Here is a 22,500-nt window from a genome sequence, read left to right on the forward strand (position 1 = left end):
CTATCTATCTATCTATCTATCTATCTATCTATCATCTCCTGGTCTGATAGCCATCTCTATCTATCTATCTATCTATCTATCTATCTATCTATCTATCTATCTATCTATCTATCTATCTATCTATCTATCTATCTATCTATCATCTGTCTATTATCTATCTATCTATCTATCTATCTATCTATCTATCTATCTATCTATCTATCTATCTATCTATCTATCTATCATCTCCTGATAGCCATCTCAAGCTATCTATCTATATCTATCTATCTATCTATCTATCTATCTATCTATCTATCTATCTATCTATCTATCTATCTATCTATCTATCTATCATCTGTCTATCTATCATCTATCTATCTATCTATCTATCTATCTATCTATCTATCTATCTATCTATCTATCTATCTATCTATCTATCTATCTATCTATCTATCTATCTATCTATCTATCTATCTATCTATCTATCTATCTATCTATCTATCTATCTACCGAAACGTATAAATAAATTTCTTCTTTTAAATGTAAAACTATTTTTTCCCCCAAACTAAAATTCATCCGGCTGCTCTCGTGTTTTCTTCCCGGTCTGTGTTTCTTTTCTCGACCTCCTCCCCCCCCCCTTTTTTTTCGCCCCCTCCCTCCAATTTTCCTTTTCGAAGGCTCCGAGGGGGAGGATCCTGTCCCTTTAAGCGCGCGCCCGGCCGGCCGGCCGCTTTGGGGCTCCGCGGCGGGAGGCGCGCCCGCGCGCGCCCGCGGCCTTTCTCCCCACGCTCTTCCGCCAGGCGAGGCGGCGTCTCGCGCGTTCGCGGCGGGCCGGGGGAATCGTTTCCTCGGAGCGTCGGGGAGTGGCGGATTCAGGCCTGGGAAGGGGCGGGCCCGTGTGTGCGTGTGTGGGGAGGGGGTCGGTTTCCTTGCCGGAGCTCGACTTCCATTTTGCGTTGGGGGTGAGTCTGCCTTGCCTGATTTTTGGGGAGGGGCGTCTTGTTCCTATGTGCTTTTTTTTAAATAATTGTTATTATTTTTAAAAAGAGTAAATCGACTTGGGTTATTATTTATTTATTTATGTATTTATGTATGTATGTATGTATGTATGTATGTATGTATGTATGTATGTATGTATGGGATTTATATCCCGCCCTATCTCCTGAAGGACTCAGGGCGGCTAACAACAATAACATATAATAAGTACAGAAATTAAGATAAAAATAAAATTAAAATCATCCGGGCAATAAATATTAAAAATTAAAAATAAATTAAAAATTGTAAATATAATTAAAATGCCTTTCAGTCCAGGTCAGCCAGGTTGGAAAAGGAGCGTTTTGAGGCCGCGGCGAAAGGACTGGAGATTTTATGTTTATGTTTATTGGACTTATATACCGCCGTAGGACTCAGGGCGGTTCACAAGGAATTTAAAATAACAATACAAATTACAAAAGTGAAGAACAATTAAAATAATTAAATTTAGTCCTTGAATAACATAAAAGCCCTATGAAACTCCAATTAAAACCCAATTAAAATAAAATTACAATTAAAATTCTCAGTCCTGGCCGGAAAGCTCAAAGAGGATCGCTCCCCCCGTTGAAGAATTAAATGAAGTGGGGTAGAGGCTTGAATGGCTGGGCATCTTTAAACCAGAAATGAATATTTAGTTTAGTTTAGTTTATTGAATTTATATACTGCCCTTTTCCCATAGGACTCAGGGCGGTTTACAAAGTATTTAAAAACATCAATACAATACAAAAGTTAAAGACAAATAAAATAATTAAATTTAATCCCTGAACAAATATAAAACCCCATTTAAAAACTCTCAGCCTGGGCCAGAAAGCTCAAAGAGCCAGGTTTCTCCTTTTGGTATGTGTTTAGCATGTTTTGGTTTTTTTTGACGTACAGGTAGTCCTCGACTTACAGCCGTTTGTATAGTGACAGTTCAAAGTTCCAGTGGCACCGAGAAAAGGGGCTTATGACCGTTTTTCACACTTGACGATGGCTGGAGCATCCCCAGGGTTAGGTGATCGAAATTCAGACATTGCTTGGCGACTGACTCAGATTTGTGACGGTTGCAGTGTCCCCGGGCTCATGTCATTCCCCTTTTGTGACATGAGAAAGTCAGTAAAGAAGCCAGATTCACTGAACAACTGAGAGACCCACTTCGCAACTTGCCGTGATTTGTTTAGCACCTGTGGCCAGAAAGGTCATAAAATGGGGCAAATGTCTCGCTTAGCAACATACATTTTGGGCTCCCTTGTGGTCATAAGTCAAGGAGTATCTGTAATGCTGTCAGCCCATTCCCCTGCCCCCCTGCATGTACTTTTCTTAACTATCCTGAAGTTGCCAAGTCTAATTTTGGATATTGGAAAGCCAACTCTTATGCCGTTTAATGACGGCAGTAACATTAAATGGAAACTGCTGTGCTTTTGTTTTCTGGAAAAAAACGGGATTGTGACCTTTCCATCCCACCTCTTTTTTTTGTGCCACCCTGTCTCAGGGGGTTTTCTTAGAGGTGCGTCGTAATTTTATACCTCCAAAGAACAACCCTGTGAGGTAGGCTCACCTGTGAGAGAGAATCTGGCCTGAAGTCACTGACAGAGTACCATAATGGAGATAGGATTTGAACTTGGCTCACCTTCCTCCAGATTATTACATGCGGGATTTTCAAATGTTTCAAATCCACCCTCAAATGGATAATTCTCACAATCTGTGGCAGCTGACTCAGTTTCACCTTCCCTATCTCGCCCTAATAGCTCTTCTTGGCAATGGATGATTTTAGCCCAGTGTTTCCCAAAATTGGCATCTTTTAAGAGGTGTGGCTTTCAACTCTCAGAATTCTCCAGCCAGTTTTACCGGTAATAAAACAATTATAAAGTTGCTTAATTCAGCTATTTGATGAGTGGCTCTGGTTTCTTGTGTGTGTGGGAGAGAATTGAATTAAGTAAATAATGACATTTAGCAATTTAGCCAGCATGACCAAGGGTGATAGAGGCTAGAAGCTTAAGAAACAGGCGGTGCTTTTATCTATGGAGATTCTCAGTCTGTTGTGATTCAGGGTCAGCCTGTGGGTTCGGCAGTTGGGTCGGACGATTCGGAGGAGGAGGAGGAGGAGGAGGAAGGGTTTGGAGAGCCTGAAGAGGACAGTTCTGAGGCTTTGCAGAGCCCTCAGCCAGGCCCCTCTCATCTGGTTACTACGCAGACCCAGCTGTGTGAGCCTGACAGCATGGATGAAGATGACCCACAGCTGGCCCTGTTCAAGGACGCCCGACGCAGGAGGCAGTCAATCAGGAGTAAACAGAGGAAGGCAATGGGGCACCTCGGAAGGAGGCAGAGAGAAGCCACGCCTTGAACTGTTTAAAAGGGAAATGTGTGGGAGGGCTGGTTTGCTGAAGGCAACCGTTTGAGCAGCTTCTGTTTTAGTGGTTCGTATTTTGTTTTGCTCAGTATTGCTCTGTTTTGGATCTGTTTTGTGTAAATAAATTTGGCGGGCGTACTTCCAGCCTGTTGCCTTTTGTAAAAGGGTTGTCCCTGGCTTTTATGCAGGGCCGGTAGTAGGCTGGAACAGAACACAGTCATCCAGATCATGGTTGTCCCAAAAGTGCTTTTTTTTCAGGAGGCAACTGGACTTTCTTTGTTTTTCCTTTGAAGACGTTTCGCTTCTCAGCCAAGAAGCTTCTTCAGCTCTGAATGGATGGTGGGGAATGGAAGGATTTATACTCCTTGCAGACAGCTGGTCATTTGCATTCTTTTAGAGAGTCGTTGAAGCCACCTGGAGGTTTACCTGTGTCCTCAGGGTCATCTGAGTAGTGCAAATGGGTGTGGGGCCTTCTTGGCTGGAGGATGTTTTTTTGCCTTGCGTCCCTTCACTGTTGAAGACAGGCACAGGCTGTTGGAGATGAGTCTGTGTTGTCTGCATCTCAGACTGAAGCGCAAATGGTTCCTGTAGTCTGCTCCACACACATTTCCGCTGCTCAGATGACCTTGAGGACACAGATAAACCTCCAAGTGGCCTCAACGACTCTCCGAAAGAATGTAAACGACCAGCTGTCCGCAAGGAGTATAAACCCTTCCATTCCCCACCATACAGTCAGAGCTGAAGAGGCTTCTTGGCTGAGAAGCAAAAGGTCCTCAAAGAAAATCAAGTAAGTCCAGTTGCATCCTGGAAAAGCACCTTTGAGACAACCATGGTGGTTTTGTGAGGGGTCTGTGTTAGCTTTTGTAGAAGATCAACAGGAAGAGGGTTGCATCTCACCCTAAAGACAGACTAAGCTTTTCAACTGCAGCCTCAACTTAAACCATTTGCTTAGTGACCAAAGTTAAAATGGCACTGCAAAAAGTGACATGCCACCGTTTTTCACACTTACAACCCTTGCAGAATCCCCGCGGTCACGTGATCTACATTCGGATGCTTGGCAGCTGGCTCATATTCATGACGGCTGCAGCGTCCCGGGGTCCTGTGTCACAGTTTGTGACCTGACCAGCAAAGTCACTGGGGAAGCCAGATGTACTTCACAACTGTAGTGGCTAACCTAAGAACTGCAGGGATTCGCTTAACACCTGTGGGTTGTAGAAGGGTTGTAAAACAAGGCAAAACTCCCATTCACAAATGTCTCACTTAGCAAGCGTAATTTTGCGCTCAGTTGTGGTCGTAAATCGAAGGTTCCCCATCAAGCTAGGCCTATTTCCCTTGTTATTTCTGGCGAGGAAAGCAGCCAGCTTTGAGGCTGCAAAAACTAAAAAAAAAAACTTCTGTCTTTGGGTTTCTTTTGGCAGGATTCCACCATGATGCCACGGCGTGGCCGGGGGAGACGACCCCAACTTCCAGCGTTCAACAGGAGACGAGCTCTACCTGCCTCTCTCCAGCAGCCCCCTTTCCTTCGTGCGATGGAAAGTGGTGTATCTGACGAGCCCTCGGCCATGGCGATCGCTCCGGCTGCTTCGTTGGCGCCCGGGATGAAAGAGGGAAAACCCTGCCCATCCTCGGTGCGTGACTTCTTTTCCTACTTGAAGGAAAAAGAAGAGGAAGAGGTAGACACTGCTGACCTGGGGAGCTTTTCACCCATGCCCACCACTTCTGCCCCAATGGCGGAGAAGCAGCACTGCCCTTCCGAAGTCCATGAGGTGCTTTCGTACTTAAAAAAGGAGGAAGAGGAGGAGGAAGAAGTGGCTGAGATAGTGTCTCTGTCCCCCTCACATGTTCTTCCAGTCCCCCCCCATCCTCCTCCTCCTCCTCCTCCTGCTGCTGCTGCTGTACCAGCTTATGCGTCTCCGGCTACAACGGGCAGGTCTATCCTTCCAGCGAGAAGGGAGGTGTTCCATCTCTTCACACCCATAACCCACCTTCCTGCTTCAGCTCACGCCAAGCGAGGTCGTGACCGGGAGATATTAGCAGCAGATGGAGTCCCAACTGTGCAGAAGAAAACCACCTCGGCTGTTTGGGATTACTTTACTCTGGACCCACAGGAACCTTGTGTGGCTGTTTGTGGCACGTGCCAGAAACGGGTGAGGAGAGGGAAGGACGGAGGCACCCGGCCGGGCACCACAGCCCTCCATAAGCACTTGAAGGTCCACCACGGTCTTCACCTGCCAGGCGTTGCGGTGGTTCCTCCATCCCCGCTGATGCCCCCGAAGGAGAGGTTCCACAGCGCTCCCGTGGTGGTCACTGAGCCATCTCCTCCAGCCTTCCTGTTTTACCGGCAAGAGAGGAATCAACCCTACTACCCTCCCACCCACCCAACAGCTATTCAGTTGGCTTCTGATACTGCGTGGATGCTAGCGGTGGACATGAAGCCCTTCTCCTGCGTGGAGAGCGAAGGATTTCGTCGGCTGATGGCCACCGCCCAGCCTCATTGGAGGATCCCGAGCCGGGTGTTCTTCACCACCAAGGCAGTGCCTGAGTTATCCAAAGTGGTCTCCCGGGCTGTGCGGCAAACCCTGGCCTCCAGTGTCGGACGCATGGTCCATATCACAATAGACACCTGGGGTGACAGGCAAACAGCCACGTACATGTCGGTGACAGGACACTGGATCGCAGACTTGGCAGGCACCCTCGTCAGGCAACACGCCACTCTGTCGGTGTGTACTTTGGAGGGCTGCTGTGCCCAGGAGGACATCTGCCACAAACTGCGGGAAGTCCTCCAGGATTGGCTGTGTAATCTGAAGACGGGCGGAGTGGTATCCGACAGCGGGATCAACACCGCCAGGGCGGCGCGAGAACTGCGCCTCAAGCACATTCCTTGCTTGGCCCGCTGTCTGAAGCTGGTCACCAAAGCGTTTTTGGCCGGGGATGCTCAAGTCGCCCGTCTCCTGAAGACGTCCAGGAGGATCTGCAGCTGCTACCGCCGCTCGGCCACCGTCCGACGGCGTCTCCTGGAAGTGCAGGCCAACTTGGGCTTATATCAGCCTCTGGGGCAAAACACTCTGCCAAGGTCCAACTCTACCTTGCTGATGTTGGAGTGCCTGTACAGGCAGCGCCAAGCCATCGGGGCCATGCTGGATGAAGACAAAGATGGTCCCCACCTGCTTTTGGCGCCTGCAGACTGGAAGGTGCTGAAGTGCTTGGTGGAGATCTTGAAGCCGTTTGAGGATGCCACTGCGCTGGTGATCCGGCCTGACGCCACCCTTTGCCAGGCACTTCCCCTCCTGTGGTTCTTGGAGGAGCAGCTCAGGGCCTTGAGGACCAGATACTACCAAGAAAATAATAACACTGCAGCTCGCCTGACCACGCAGGCTTTGGACTGCCTTGAGGCTGACAATCAGCTGAGGGAAATAAAGGACAATATGATGTATCGGATTGCAGCCTTCCTTGACCCCCGATTCAGGGACATCACCACCATGAAGCTGGGTGGGACAGACTACAGTGATGCAGCCTTGCTGAAGGAGCACATAGTTGACTTGGCCACCAGGTCCTATGTGCCTCCTGGAGGAGCAGACAGGGACCTCTCCCCAGTCAGTCACTCTTCTCAAGACCAAAATGCCGGCTCCAGCAGCTCTCCTGGTTCAGCAGCTTGGCAGTTCACCATGAAACGCTGGAGGGCCATCACCAAAAGTGATCCTGCCTCCAGTTTGGCTTCTGAAGGGGGAGCAGCCGCAGCCCTTCGGGAAATGGAAGAATACCTCCATGACAACGTGGACCATATTGGAGAAAACGCCGACCCCATGCTGTATTGGCAAGGGAAGATGGCGGTGTGGCCAGCTCTCTTCAAGGTGGCTGTGTTCCACTTTGGGTGCCCACCGACGTCTTCGTCATCCTCTGAAGACCTCTGTGGTGTTCCCAATTCATCAGGACCGAGAGACCACCCCAAGGACCTTACCCCAGCCAACGTTAAAATGTTCACGTTCATCCGTAGGAATCGCCACCTGGTCCCTCAAGATTGGAGGCTCTCAATTGGAGATCTTTCTTCCCAAAGCCCGATGGGTCCAAGAGAAGACCTGACTGTGGAAGAGGAAGATGACCTTCTAAGATTGGATGAAGAGCATGAGGACAAGTAAAGAAGGAAACCTCTGTACTTGGGTCGCTACAGTGCCACATCCTTATTCGTTCGTTACAGCCGGACTGACCATCTTCTCATACTTCATAAAGATTCTTAAACACTGGTTAAAATGGATTGAAGGTTCCAAATGGTAAATGAAGACTCAGTCGTCCAGGCCAAAAGTATCCAAAAAGGTTGAATCGTGGCAACCGGACCAGAGTTTCTTAAACTGAGATGTTTCATTCATCCTTCATCCAAGGTAACCTCTTCGGTCAAAATAATAATAAAAAAAAGAAATAGTTGAGAGTCATTGGAATGTACTAACTCTTACCATACCAACTGCAGGCCTTTCTCCCCAAAATGTATGGCAATACGCAGTGCCTTTTTTGAAGAAAAAAAAGGTGCCGGAACTCACACACGTCATACAACCTGCCTTGCCTACCCTACAAGGTTCCATCCAAAAAAAGTGCCGGAACTCCGTTCTGGGCATTCTATGACAAAAAAAGCCCTGGCAATACGTAAATGAAGACATTCAAGTCATCCAGGCCAAAAGTATCTAAAAAGGTGAAATCATGGCAACTGGACCAAAGGTTGTTCAACTGAGACGTTCTGTTACTCCTCCAAGTAAGAAGAGTTAGTACATTCCAACAACTCTTGATTCGCTGCCTGTTTTTTTTATTTATTTATTTTGACTGAAGAAGTGGCTTGGGTGAGTAAGGAAATGTCTCAGTTTAACACACTTCAGTCCAGTTGCCTTGATTTAACCTTTTATTATTATTTTTTACACCTTTGAAATCCACTTTTCCTCTTCTGGTCTTCTGATTCTTATATTTCGTCTCGTGGTGGTATCTTCCCCCCCATTTCATGGATGGAAATGCAGTTTCTGTATTTTCAGTCCTTGGCTGATAAAATTCTTGAAGCAGGGTGAGGAGGCTTCCTTAACTGCCTTTTGAAAGCAGATTGAGAAGCCTGCCTTACCTCCTACCCTTAAAAAAAATGCTGCTCAAATGGGAAAGTCATTTTGGTCCATAATACAAGTGGTCCTCAGGTTACAGACCTTGGTTCACCAACTGTTCACAGTTAGGATGATGCTACCTATAGCTGGTCCCCGGAGTGCTGGCTGTTGCTGGATCCCTGTGCTCACAGCAAGCCAAAGTCCTGTGCTTGGGATTTTCCAACGTTTCCCAAAGTCATTGGGGAAGCCAGCAGGAGGTTAGAAGTGAATTGTGTGAGGTCCTCGCTTAATGACTCAGGCTGCCCTTGCTTAACAGGGGCAACTAACTGGCACCGTTGGAATTGCTGTCATTAAGCTGCATGCTCTTGGGATACTGTGCTTTATGATCATAGTCCAGGTCCAGTCCAAAGCGCTGTCGTAACCTGAGGACCGCCTGTAGCTCTGTTGACCGACTTTTGTTAGGTTTTGACTCCATAATAAGGTTTGGTTTGAGTTTAGTGTTGTGTTGCGAATTATATACGAGAGTGTAGAGCTTTAAACTGTACGATCTGATTTCATATTCTACCAAGTTACAGTTTGTTTAGCCAGAGTTTCTTGACTAAGCCACAGTGCCTGAATTCACCATGCAAGCTAAGCCCAAACTTGGCAAAACAAATGCACCATAGGGTTTTAACCCTAATGGGCAGCAGGTCACAATATCAATCTGATCCTGATTAAAGCAAAACCATGGCTTAGCATGTGTGTGAACTCACCCTAAATCATACAAACCACTCTGTCTCCTGCTTCCAAAAAGCTTCCATATAACTCTTCTGTCCCAGCCTATATACGTCTTTGTTACATCACAAAGACAAACCCCTCTTAACAAGTAGGCTGGAAAACCAACCCCTTTCTATTTGAGTTCCAGACCTGCTAAATTGTCCCAAAAGCAACAGAACACATTTTCCAACGGAGAATTGTTCAAAACAAAATGGAGCACAAGTCAAACAGGAAATAGCAAACAAAACATGAACTCTTGAAACTGGAGTCCTTTGCAAACGGTTGCAACCAGCACCGCCCACACATTCCCTTTTTGTTATGCATCCCCAAGGTGTGGCTTCTTAATGCCTTCTCCTTCCTTGGAGTCGCCCCATTTCCTCCCTCTGTCCTGCTCTTGTAACCTGTCTGCGTTTGCAAGTGTCTATAATGGCCTCCAGCTGTGCGTCCTCAAAGTCTGATTCAGCTTCCCAGCACAGCTGGTTCTCACTAGTGTGCGGGCCAGGCTCTTTATCAGTTTGTAAGTCCAGGAGCTCATCAGAGCCTTCTTCTGACTCTGATGGCTCCCCTGGTCTCTCCTCCTCCTCCTCTGATTACCCGGACTCAGCTGCCGGGATCACAGGCTGGCACGGAATCACAACAGTACCTTGCTTTGGGAAACTTACAAATTAACGCTGTCAGGATTGTATTAGTCCATTGGTTTCTTCATCCCATTTTGCTTCGTCTCCTGTTGCAGACACCCTGGAAAATTTCTTCTTTGAACTGGCACAGCACTTGTTCTTTCTTCTATGTAAATATATAGTATGTAAATATAAAGTATATATATATACTTTAATGTTTTTCTCTGGTGACACTTTGTACAATTTCAAAGCAGTTTGTTTTTCCTGAGGCAGTTGGAGATTTGTGGAAAAGTTTTATCTCAGGATTCTCAAGATAGCGAAGAGTCCTATGAAGAAGATCAGAAAGTGCTATATACTTTAAGACAGCGGTCCCCAACCTTGGAAACTTTGTGGACTTCAATGCCCAGAATGCCCCAGTCAAGGTTGAAGACCCCTTTAAGAGATAAAGCTTTGTTGGTGATTGTTACAATACCTAGAATAGCCTTTTCATGTTAATTCAAAAAAAGAAAACGTCTATGGAAAACTAATATTTGTCAATAAGTGTCTCTGGAAAACTGGTGCTCAGCCAAATTTTAATTGAATTGTTCTTGGGACTTTTTCCCCTTCATTTTTCAGGAAAGGCTTGTTTAATCACCAGTGTGAAACCACCTCAAAATGAAATAAGCTACTTTAATAAAATTTCCTAAGAGCAGCTGAAAGATTGCAATCAGTTAATCTTTAAAATCTTTTAAGTATTTTTTCCCATACCATTGGAGATATCTGTATTTTTAAGGAAGCTTATCTGAGTCTCAATGAATTTCTTTATTGCTATGCAGATTTAATATCTTTAATTAGCTTCCCTAAGACAGGAGGATTGTGGGCTGTAATTACAGCGAGGGAAAAAATTATTTGATCCCCTGCTGATTTTGTACATTTGCCCACTGACAAAGAAATGATCAGTCTATAATTTTAACAGTGAGAGACAGAATAACAAGAAAAAAAAATCCAGAAAAACGCATTTCAAAAAAGTTATAAATTGATTTGCATTTTAATTGAAATATGTATTTAGCCCCTTCGCAAAACATGACTTAGTATTTGGTGCCAAAACCCTTGTTGGCAACCACAGAGATCAGACGGTTCTTGTAGATGGCCACCAGGTTTGCACACATCTCAGGAAGGATTTTGTCCCATTCCTCTTTGCAGATCCTCTCCAAGTCATTAAGGTTTTGAGGCTAACGCTTGGCAGCTCGAACCTTCAGCTCCCTCCACAGATTTTCTATGGGATTAAGGTCTGGAGACTGGCTAGGCCACTCCAGGACCTTAATGCGCTTCTCCTTGAGCCACTCTTTGTTGCTTGGCCCTGTATTTTGGGTCATTGCCATGCTGGAAGACCCATTTTCAATGCCCTGACTGAGGGAAGGAGGTTCTCACCCAAGATTTGACGGTACATGGCCCCGTCCATCGTCCCTTTGATGCGGTGAAGTTCTCCAGTCCCCTTAGCAGAAAAACCACCCCCAAAGCATAATGTTTCCACCTCCATGTTTGACGGTGAAGATGGTGTTCTTGGGGTCATAGGCAGCATTCCTCGTCCTCCTCCTCCAAAAATGGCGAGTTGAGTTGATGCCAAAGAGCTTGATTTTGGTCTGACCACAACACTTTCACCCAGTTCTCTGAATCATTCAGATGTTCATTGGCAAACTTCAGTCAGGCCTGTACATGTGCTTTCTTGAGCAGGGGGACCTTGCGGGCGTTGCAGGATTCCAGTCCTTCATGGCGTAGTGTGTGATCAATTGTTTTCTCGATGACTATGGTCCCAGCTGCCTTGAGATCATTGACGAGATCCTCCCATGTAGTTCTGGGCTGATTCCTCACTGTTCACATGATCGTTGAAACTCCATGAGGTGAGATCTTGCATGGAGCCCCAGACCGAGGGAGATGGACAGTTATTTTGTGTTTCTTCCATTTGTGAATAATCACACCGACTGTTGTCACCTTCTCACCCAGCTGCTTGGCGATAGTCTTGTAGCCCATTCCAGCCTTGTGTAAGTCTACAATCTTGTCCCTGACATTCTTGGACAGCTCTTTGGCCTTGGCCGTGGTGGAGAGTTTGGAATCTGATTGATTGCTTCCCTTTAAGAGAGTGCTCCTAATCTCAGCTTGTTACCTGTATAAAAGACACCTGGCATAGCCAGAAATCTTGCTGATTGATAGGGGATCAAATACTTATTTCGCTCATTAAAATATAAATCAATCTATAACTTTTTAAAAAGGTGTTTTTCTGGATTTTTTGTTGTTATTCTGTCTCTCATCGTTAAAACTACCATTAAAATTATAGACTGATCAGAGGGCAAATGTACAAAATCAGCAGGGGAACAAATAATTTTTCCCCCTCACTCTACATGTACAGCGTTTGTTGCCTTTAATCTGTGCATAGAAGCTTAATTTAGAACTTCGAGGATGGATAGTGATGAACAAGAACACTAAGATGCCAGGAAGATAATAGATTATCCAGTTAAATTCCAACAGGTGAGTATTTGAAAGATTGAGATTAAAAAACAAAACATCTTAAACCAGCTGCAGTCTTGCCATCGTATTTTCACCTAACACCAAATAAACATATATCAGTTGAATATTTTCTTAGTGATTTGGCTTCTACGCTAATTCAGTTGCATCTGACTTTCAACAGTGTGCATTCCTGAATTCAGTAATAAAATATAATAATGGGGGGGAGTGATTAACGGTTAATGACTGTGTCTGACTCCAGCCTGTCATCCTTATTTAGATTTTTGTCAGTTTAATACCCCAGTTTCCCCTCAATCCTTCAAGATGAAATACATACCATCCTCACATGTTTTACACAGGCATTCCTTGACTTAATGGCCATAATTTTCTCAACATCTCCATTGTTAAGCACAAGGTAGTTATTGAGCTTTTCTCCATTCTACAAACCTTTTGTAATAGTTGTTAAGCGAATCACTGAAGTTCTTAAGCAAGCAAATATTGCTTCCCCCCCCCCCCCGCCCTGACTTTCCTTGTTGGATCACCTGACTCCAGAACAGTGCAACCATCATAAATACATGCCAGTAGCCAAATGCCTTTGAGCTATGGTGCTGGAGAAGACTCCTGCGAGTCCCTTGGACTGCAAGGCGATCAAACCGGTCAGTCCTAGAGGAAATCAACCCTGACTGCTCTTTGGAAGGCCAGATCCTGAAGTTGAAACTCAAATACTTTGGCCACCTAATGAGAAGGAAGGACTCACTGGAGAAGAGCCTAATGTTGGGAAAGGTTGAAGGGAAGAGAAGAAGGGGACGACAGAGAATGAGATGGCTGGATGGAGTCACTGAAGCAGTAGACGTGAGCCTAAATGGACTCCAGAAGATAGTAGAGGACAGGAAGGCCTGGAGGAACGTTGTCCATGGGGTCGCGATGGGTCGGACACGACTTCGCAGCTAACAACAGCAGCCAAATGCCTGACTTTTGATCACGTGACCATGAGGAATGCTGCAATGGTCATGTGGAAAATAGTCATAAGAAACTTTTTTCCATGCCGCTGTAACTTCAAATAGTCATTAAACGGATGATTGTAAGTTGAGAACAACTACTGATCCTTTCCCCTTGTTAAAGTTACACGCTTCTGATGACCTGCTTGGAAACATCATCTTGGTATTTGTCCTTCTTCGTATGAAAGGAAGGGTGGCTTTTTCCACCCTTGTTCTTAATAATAAATATTAAGCAAATGTAACTCCTTTCCGAACGCATCTTAGGGGAGGTATTGCAAAGTGCCTGGATATGCCAAGCGCTGGGTTTGACCGCTTTTATATCTGATGTTTTCAAATAGGTAGTCCAACAACACGTTGAATGTGTCGTGATAATTCTGTTCCCGAGGCTTTTGCTTTTCTAGAGAGAAAGAAGCCAAAAAAAAAAAGAGGCTTCTGCCGAAACCCGGGATCGAACCAGGGACCTTTAGATCTTCAGTCTAACGCTCTCCCAACTGAGCTATTTCGGCGGCCGTTGCTCAGCCCTTCTCGCCTTTTGCCAGATAGAACAGCTATATTTTTAACGAATTAACTCCCTTTAAACCAAGCGGTGGTGGTCAGAAGCGGCCAACCGCAGTACTGTAAAACTTTTTCAGATCCACCGACCTATTTTTCTAACCGGATTGTCGCACTCTCCCCTTTGCAACGTTGTTGCATTTAGCGTGTGGCTGCACTGGAGTCCCCCAGCTAGCAGGACATATAGTAGTATCTCAGTTTCAGTTAAGGCTGGTCTCAGAAGCCCTTATCCGTTCCGCCGAATGCTACTTAATGCTGGGGGGGTCTTCAAACTTGGCCCTTTTATGACTTGTGGACTTCAAGCCCCAGAATTCCTCAGCCAGGCACGCTGGCTGAGGAATTCTGGGAGTTGAAGTCCACAAGTCATAAAAGGGCCAAGTTTCAAGACCCCCTGATTTAATGCAATGGCTGCAAAAGCCCGTCGAGCGGCTGGGTTTCGAACCGGTCTGTGCAAAACGCGCCAATAGGATCTCCCGAAACTTAAATGTTTCTCAAATTCGGCAGCCTTAAGATGCGTGGACTTCAACTCCCAGAATTCCAGGGGAGGGAGGGATGTAGGGGAGAGAGGGGGGGGCGAAAGAAAGAGAAAGAGAGAGAAAGAGGGGTGTGTGTGTGTGTGTGTGTGTGTGTGTGTGTGTGTGATATAAACTGGCACAACTATCCCAAAGGTGCTTTTTCAAGAGGCCGCTGGAAGGAAAGCCTATACCAGAGGTAGGCAACCTCGGCTCTTTTATGACTCGTGGACTTCAACTCCCAGAATTCCTGAGCCAGCCATGCTGGCTCAGGGATTCTGGGAGTTGAAGTCCACGAGTCATAAAAGTGCCAAGGTTGCCTACCCCTGCCCTATACCAACTTGATCAAATGCCTTACTGAAGCCCAAGTAAATTGTATCCTCAGCATTCCTCTGCTCCACTTAAGTTTGTCACTTGGTCAAAGAATGCAATAAGATTTGTTGAGCATGATCTGTTTTTGACAAACCCATCTTGGCTTTTAGTAATGACTTTTGTTTGCCTCTAGGGGTTCGTTGATTTGTTGTCTGATTATCTTTTCCAGAATCTGCCCAGGTGAGGTCAGGCTGATAGGTCTGTCGTTTCCTGGATCTATTTTTTCCCCTTCCTTTATTCTTTTTTTAAGAAAAAAAGAGAGCCGAGGAAGCTTCTTGGAGGAGAAGCGAAACGGCTTCAAAGGAAAACCAGAAAGTTCAGTTGCCTCTTTTTTTTGGGGGGGGGGGAGAGAAAAGCAGCTTGGGAGGAAACCATGACTTGGATGGCCGAGAATCTCCATAGACATTAGCACAAATGCCAAGCAAGTTTTTAAAGGCGTTTAAAATAATGCCATAATGCCAAGCAAGTTTTTAAAGGCGTTTAAAATAATGCCATAATGCCAAGCAAGTTTTTAAAACCGTTTAAAATAAAGCGCTCGGTTTATTGAAAAGGAAAGGAGACGGGGCGGGGGGGGAGTCAATAAGCGAATTTTATTTACTCTTCCCGCGAAAACCTGGCGGGTTTTGACGAGACGTTTATAATTTGAAATTGCCGCCACGGCAATTAGATAGCTCGTTTGATTTTCCTTGCTTTTTTTTTTTTTAAAAAAAGCTAACGTTTACAAACTGAGCAAAAATATCCTGGACGGTTCCAAAAACACTTACTTAAATGTCTTAAGAATGCATTGAGGAACCGAACGGGTTTTTCTCGGTTTGGGTTTCAAAAATCGTCTTGGGCGCCGGGACTTGATAAGAATCCAAAGGCACCTGGACTTTCTCTTGATTTTTTTGTTCTTGGAAAACGTTTCGCTTCGCATCCAAGAAGCTTCTTCAGTTGAACTTTAGAGGAGAAGCGACGAAGGAAACTTCTTGGATGAGAAGCGAAGTTTTGTTTTTCCAAGGAAAAACCAAGAAACTGCAGTTGCCTTCTGGAAAAAAAAGCCACCTTTGGAACAAACCCTGGCCTGGATAAAATTGAAAATGGGAACGTATAATTGAAAATGATGGAATGTATCCAGTTTAGATCTGTTCGCCTGGATCACTCAAATAAATGTCCGCTTTTCATTGCGATTAGAGCCTAAGAAAGATGCTTTTTACTTGTATTGTGTCACCTTAATGCAAGGGTCTTCAAACTTGGCCCTTTTATGACTTGTGGACTTCAACTCCCAGAATTCCTCAGCCAGCCACGCTGAATTCTGGGAGTTGAAGTCCACAAGTCATAAAAGGGCCAAGTTTGAAGACCCCTGGTTTAAATCCTTCAATTTTGCTCATTGCCAGGGAAATCCAAAGGAGATTGCTGCTCGACTTTTCACTATTTTCCCCATCACACACACACACACACCGAAAAAAAAACGAATTTCTGTTCTCCGCAGCTCTTTCCAGGAAAAGGTGGGTGGCTCTTAAAAGAGCCTTTTGGGTGTCGTTCCGGGCGGCCGGGCTTTTACTTCCCTTTGGCCTTGTGGCTCTCGGTCTTCTTGGGCAGCAGGACGGCCTGGATGTTGGGCAAGACGCCCCCCTGGGCGATGGTGACTTTGCCCAGCAGCTTGTTCAGCTCCTCGTCGTTGCGGATGGCCAGCTGCAAGTGGCGCGGGATGATGCGCGTCTTCTTGTTGTCCCGGGCCGCGTTGCCCGCCAGCTCCAGGATTTCAGCCGTCAGGTACTCCAGCACCGCGGCCAGGTAGACGGGCGCCCCGGCCCCGACGCGCTCCGCGTAGTTGCCCTTGCGCAGCAGCCGATGCACGCGGCCCACGGGGAACTGCAGCCCGGCGCGGGAAGAGCGAGTCTTGGCCTTAGCCCTGGCTTTGCCGCCTTGTTTGCCGCGTCCGGACATGATGATGGTGATCTTCCCTTTTTCCTTCCTCCTTGCAAAAAGCCAACTTCCTCTAAGCCGAGGGAGCTGGAAAAAAAATGATAATGGCTCAAGAAGGGCTCCCGCTAACCTTTTTATTTTCTCCCGGCGCTTCAAATCGACGGTTTCTATTGGTCGAAGTGTCGCAGCCAATGAATAGGCGCTTCCTTCCTGGCGTCCAATGAAAAGGCGGGGGCGTGGTAGTTCCATTGTTACCTTCCGGAGGCCGAAAGCGGCCAATCGCGGAAGGCGGCCGCCCACCTTTGGGCGGCTCAGGAGTTGGATAAATAGAAGAGGAGCAGAGTTGGCTTCTTCATCATCACTTTCCGGTTTTTCGCTTTGGTGAGTTCTGCCGTCAGAAAGATGCCCGAGCCGGCTAAATCCGCCCCGGTGCCCAAGAAGGGCTCCAAGAAGGCCATCACCAAGACTCAGAAGAAGGGTGACAAGAAGCGCAAGAAGAGCCGCAAGGAGAGCTACTCCATCTACGTCTACAAGGTGCTCAAGCAGGTCCACCCGGACACCGGCATCTCCTCCAAGGCCATGAGCATCATGAACTCCTTCGTCAACGACATCTTCGAGCGCATCGCGGCCGAGGCTTCCCGCCTGGCCCACTACAACAAGCGCTCCACCATCACCTCCCGCGAGATCCAGACGGCCGTGCGCCTCCTCCTGCCGGGCGAGCTGGCCAAGCACGCCGTCTCCGAGGGCACCAAGGCCGTGACCAAGTACACCAGCTCCAAGTAAAGCAGCGAGTTGGAAGCCAAGCCTCCTTCGCCAGACCCAAAGGCTCTTTTAAGAGCCACCCACTTTCTCCAAAAAAAGAGCTGTTTCCTTTGCTTTTTACTTTGTTAAAAAAAAAGTTTGCGGTATACACGTCGGTTTATCCCTAAAGGTCTTAATTTCCATTTTAAATAAGATTTGCTGGGACCAGCTTGCGTTTTCCCCCTAGCTCAGGGGTAGGCAACCTCGGCTCTTTTATGACCCATGGACTTCAACTCCCAGAATTCCTGAGTCAGCTATGCTGACTCAAGGATTCTAGGAGTTGAAGTCCATGGGTCATAAAAGAGCCGAGGTTGCCTACCCCTGCCCTAGCTGGTAAGGCCCATCCACTTTAATTTTGTTTTGGGGGAGGGGACCTCCCAAAAGCTTGCGTCATGCAAACAAGCCTTAATCAGCAGTCTTTACATAAAGTGATCAATTAAGACTTGGAGCAAAATCTTCCCCCAAATGATATAATGCCTGAAGACTTGGTTCCTCTTCTGGGAAAAAAAAACATGGGGGGGAGCCCAGTTGAGTTGTTTAATATTGCTTTAGACTTTTTCTTGTTCCTATGACATAGTTGGTTTTTTTTGCAGCACCCTGCAAACATACTTTCTCAAAGAGCTTAAATATGTATTGTGTATCCTTCCTTATATAAGCCAGTTAAGCCTTGTCACGTCCCCTCACTTTTTTGTTGTTCATTTGTTTCTATCTGCATTACAGACTTCATTTTGCTCTGGATTTGAGAGAAAGTGTACCATACATAGTTTGGAGAGTGAAAGCATAGGCCTTCGCACACACATGCACACCTTTGAAGTAAGCAAGAATGCACAAAGTTCCAATCCAAAATCTGAAGGAATCATTGAACATAGTGTATCTACATCAAAAATAGTCTATCAATGCATTAAAAAGGCTATCTAAAAAGCAAGTTTTATTGTTTTAACAATTCAAATGAGTTTCCAGTCTAAGAGGTGCAGTAAAGTAGTGGTAAATGTTGTTGGTATTTTTAGCATCCATGTGTTTTACTTTAAAAATCATTCCTCTGGCTGAATATTATTTCTGAATCTGTAGGATCCAGTTTTTCAAATCTAGGCCAATGATCCTCCTATTAAGAGGTCTTTAATTTACCTATCATTGTACAACTATTTATTTATGTGTGGTTTGCTTTAAGCCTATCTGAAGCAGGTCCTTTTAAAAAAATACTGAGATTGAATTAAAGCATTGAGTAGTAATTGCTGAGCTAAGAATAATTCTATATATGAAAACTTCAGTTGTGTTTTAGCTAAGGACATTAACTGTTTTAAAATCAGAAATTTGTCTACTGCAATAAACATGCTATGTCCCATAAATATGCTACACAATTCAACTTTTTATTTAAAAAAATGGCATAGCCTGCGTGGGTCAATATTACCACCACTTTAACTGATTTTTTAAAAACACTATATAGAAATTGCATATTTGGCTAAGAAGGACTTTAAGGAAAGCTTTCTGGAGCTGTTTTTCATATAGTTAAAAGAATGGCCCAAAAACTGATAGCTTATTTTAATCTAAAAAAATAGAAAAATTTTCTTTCTTGCCATAACTTTAAAACATCTGGTAAAATGTATGCATTTCCTTCTGATTATTCTGTAGAAGGAAGAGTATGTAAACCAGACATGTCAAACACAAGGCCCGGGGGCCAGATCCGGCCCGCGAAGTGGTTTCATGCGGCCCGCGAAGCCATCCTGGAAACAGTGAGGGAACGGCCCCCCACTGCCTTGGCCCTGGCCCAGAGACCCTCCTCCTGCCAGAGACCCTCAGATCTGTCCCACTCCTGCCCAGGCCCCCATAGGCACCCTTGATGTGAATGATGTAGAGCTGGCCACGCCCACCCAGTAGGCCACACGCACTCTAGCCACGCCCACCCAGTAGGCCACACCCACCCAGGCCATACCCACCCGGCCCCCTGAGGGCAACCGCAATGCTGATGCGGCCCTCAATGAAACTGAGTTTGACACCCCTGATGTAAACAATTCTTAATTCAGTGTTTTGGCAGGCAAAATGAATCAAGTCAGGCAGAAAATAGAGATAGACCTATTTAAACCAAAATAGTTCGTTCTTGTGTTTTTTTTCTAGTGGGATCATCCATACATCACTGAAAAAGTTGACCCCTCAATTACAAGCATTATTTACATGCAGGGTATGAGAATTGTTTGCTGTGTTGCTATTTCGGAAGGGAAAAAAAAGCACAATTAGAAATTTTATCAAATATAGCAAATTTTGGCTCTTCATCTAATGGTTTCTTTCCTGAAGAAATCTGCAGGATAGATTTTTTTGATACACGGGGACTCATATCCCAGGAATCATCTTAGTATAAAAAATATATTCAAGTCTCACTCATAGCTATCTAGGAATAGCTAGGTGTTATCTTTAGTTTTCAGTTGTTCAAGAATTCAAAAACGATTCTAAGTTGCATTTATGGGCTTTTTTCAGCTGCTCAATCTCTTGGAAATAATATGAAAAGCTCCTGGAATTGACTGCCAGCCTCAAATAAATCAATTTTCCTTCCCCCCCCAAAACCCCCACCGCTTTATGGATTTACTTCGCACTATCAGAAAATGTACTGATTGGCGTCTTTGGAACTCGAGCGGCTACATTCAAAGTGACAATAAAGTTATCATTATCATTATTTCTTTTCTTTTTTTTGAAAAGTTTTACAGTACCTTTTTGAATACAAAACCCCTCCCCTCCCCCTCCCCTCTCCCCAAACCTCCCCAACTCTCCCCTCCCCTCCCCCCTCCCCCCTCCCCAGAGCTAAACACAGGGTATAAAAATACAAACAAACATAATCGAAAATATGCAAACAACAATAAGATATTAAATTCTATCGCACTTGTAACTCTTATTAAAGAGTTTTACAAAAACAAAATTTTACAATATATCCCCAAATCCCTCCCACCCCAAACCCACCCACTTCCCCCCCCCCACTTCCCAGAGCTAAATACAGAATTATAGTTACAATAAAAATGAGGACCCAGATTGTTGGGGGCAATTAAGCTGACTTTGTAATAATGCCGCTGGGGGGGGTGTATGAAAGCCCTAATAAGCAGGCATATACATAGAATGAAGGCTACTGCTAAGCTTTGTAAGCCGCCTTGAGTCTTCGGAGAAGGGCGGGATATAAATGGAATTAAAATAAATAAATAAATAATATTCTAAATAAAAATTATGCATAATATACAATTAACCAAATTCATAATGTGCTTTAACTCCCCTTTTTATCTAACTACAAACAACGTGCTAATAACGCTTAATAAAATAACTACAAGCTAATTATCATGATCGTTTCTGATTGGACGAAATCGAACTAACCAGCCTCAAGGCGGGAAGTTGGTAAACGGTCCTTCTCTCGTAGTTTTCCTTCTGGTCGGATTCTTCTGTATATAAGGCGCCAGCGCGAGGTTAATGAAATCAGTACGGTAGTTCTTCTGGCTAAAGGAGGGAGCTGTCTCAGCCATGTCCGGCCGCGGGAAAGGAGGCAAAGGCTTGGGGAAAGGAGGCGCCAAGAGGCACCGGAAAGTCCTTCGCGATAACATCCAGGGCATCACCAAGCCGGCCATCCGCCGTCTGGCTCGTCGCGGAGGCGTGAAGCGTATCTCGGGCCTGATCTACGAGGAGACCCGCGGCGTCCTGAAGGTCTTCCTGGAGAACGTGATCCGCGACGCCGTCACCTACACCGAGCACGCCAAGAGGAAGACGGTCACCGCCATGGACGTGGTCTACGCCTTGAAGCGCCAGGGCCGCACGCTCTACGGCTTCGGCGGCTAAAGTGTCTTTCCTAGTACTATTAACAAAAGGTCCTTTTAAGGGCCACCCACGTTTTCGAGAAAGGGCTGTTCCACTTCGTGTTATTTTTTATTTATTTATTTTAATTCCATTTATATCCCGCCCTTCTCCGAAGACTCAGGGCGGCTTACAAGCTTAGCAGTGTTAAAAGCTTTTTGGCTTTTGTAAAAAAAATTACAAAGTTGCAAAAGAACGTTTTCTGCTTTCGGGGTTTTTGTGGGGGGGGGTCGTTTGAATGATGGCTTCATTTATCGAAAAAAGCGAAGGCGTTTTCAGGCAGCAGAGTGGCGCAGCGGAAGCGTGCTGGGCCCATAACCCAGAGGTCGATGGATCGAAACCATCCTCTGCTAATAAAGTGTCTTTTTTTTTGTCTTCGCTGTGCCAGAGATCATTTTATTTATTTATTTTTTATTTTAATTCCATTTATATCCCGCCCTTCTCCGAAGACTCAGGGCGGCTTACAAGCTTAGCAGTAGCCTTCATTCTATGTATATGCCTGCTTATTAGGGCTTTCACACACACCCCAAGCGGCATTATTACAAAGTCAGCTTAATTGCCCCCATCAATCTGGGTCCTCATTTTACCTACCTTGGAAGGATGAGTCTACAATCGTCATCCAATGCAGTACTCTTTAATGCACTTTTAATTTTTCTATTTAGGAGAAAGGGAGAGGGACAAAAGATTCGTGAAGGATGGTTCTAATCAAAAGATAATTGGGCGATGGGTTTAGCGTGCTGCAACTGGAAGCTAATATAGGAATATTTATTTTATTTTGATTTATTTATCTAATTGGATTTATATACCGCCCTTTCCCCCCAAGGACTCGGGGCGGTTTACAGGGTATTTAAAACAAGAAATACAAAAGTTAAAAACAATTTAAAAAATTACATCAATCCCTGAAAAAGTAAAAAAAAACCAATTAAAATTAAAATTAAAATTCTCAGCCTGGGCCAGAGAGCTCGAAGAGCCAGGTCTTCAGAATACGCTCAGAATCTGCAGTGTGACAGCTTTTCCCTGTTCTGTGCACACTGAATCAATGGAAATTAATCTTAAATGAAAATAGAATTGTGATCTTTAATCTCCTTTCCTCCTTATTAGTAGTTTATTAGAAATTTCCTTGGGGGAAAAAAACCCTAAGATTTGCATGAAAATATGTCAAGAAAACTTAAAATTTCAGCCCGTTTTATTGCTGCTTTAAAATGGCTAATGCACTAGCAGTAATTTCATACTTAACTCCCTGGGTTATGCTTAACGGCTTCATTTTGGAGC

At 45.2% G+C, this 22,500-nt stretch overlaps 4 protein-coding genes across 4 annotated transcripts; 3 read left to right on the plus strand and 1 right to left on the minus strand.

Moving 5' to 3' along the window:
* The first annotated feature begins 4,706 nt into the window (after positions 1-4,706).
* Positions 4,707-9,133, plus strand: LOC308677277 (zinc finger BED domain-containing protein 6-like). The gene has a single exon (XM_081343535.1). It carries the CDS (start codon positions 4,768-4,770, stop codon positions 7,474-7,476), a length of 2,709 nt encoding a protein of 902 aa, XP_081199661.1. The 5' UTR covers positions 4,707-4,767; the 3' UTR covers positions 7,477-9,133.
* Positions 9,134-16,239: 7,106 nt separating this feature from the next.
* LOC308677850 (histone H2A type 2-C-like) lies at positions 16,240-16,629 on the minus strand (the record flags this gene model as incomplete). Its single annotated transcript, XM_081344547.1, has 1 exon — positions 16,240-16,629. One exon carries the CDS (start codon positions 16,627-16,629, stop codon positions 16,240-16,242), a length of 390 nt encoding a protein of 129 aa, XP_081200673.1.
* Positions 16,630-16,994: 365 nt separating this feature from the next.
* LOC308677145 (histone H2B 7-like) lies at positions 16,995-17,391 on the plus strand (the record flags this gene model as incomplete). Its single annotated transcript, XM_081343310.1, has 1 exon — positions 16,995-17,391. The coding sequence occupies exon 1, from the start codon at positions 17,011-17,013 to the stop codon at positions 17,389-17,391; it is 381 nt and encodes a 126-aa protein (XP_081199436.1). The 5' UTR covers positions 16,995-17,010.
* Positions 17,392-20,868: 3,477 nt separating this feature from the next.
* On the plus strand, positions 20,869-21,905 carry LOC308677470 (histone H4). Its single transcript, XM_081343910.1, has one exon. The coding sequence runs from the start codon at positions 20,902-20,904 to the stop codon at positions 21,211-21,213; it is 312 nt and encodes a 103-aa protein (XP_081200036.1). The 5' UTR covers positions 20,869-20,901; the 3' UTR covers positions 21,214-21,905.
* Positions 21,906-22,500: the final 595 nt, after the last annotated feature.

Source organism: Vipera berus (assembly GCF_964194415.1).
Source record: "Vipera berus genome assembly, chromosome: Z".
Lineage (NCBI taxonomy): Eukaryota > Metazoa > Chordata > Lepidosauria > Squamata > Viperidae > Vipera > Vipera berus.

Excerpts from the sequence above, each read along its gene's own strand:
- LOC308677277 (XM_081343535.1), top strand. The coding sequence starts at position 4,768 with ATGATGCCACGGCGTGGCCGGGGGAGACGACCCCAACTTCCAGCGTTC.
- LOC308677470 (XM_081343910.1), top strand. The coding sequence starts at position 20,902 with ATGTCCGGCCGCGGGAAAGGAGGCAAAGGCTTGGGGAAAGGAGGCGCC.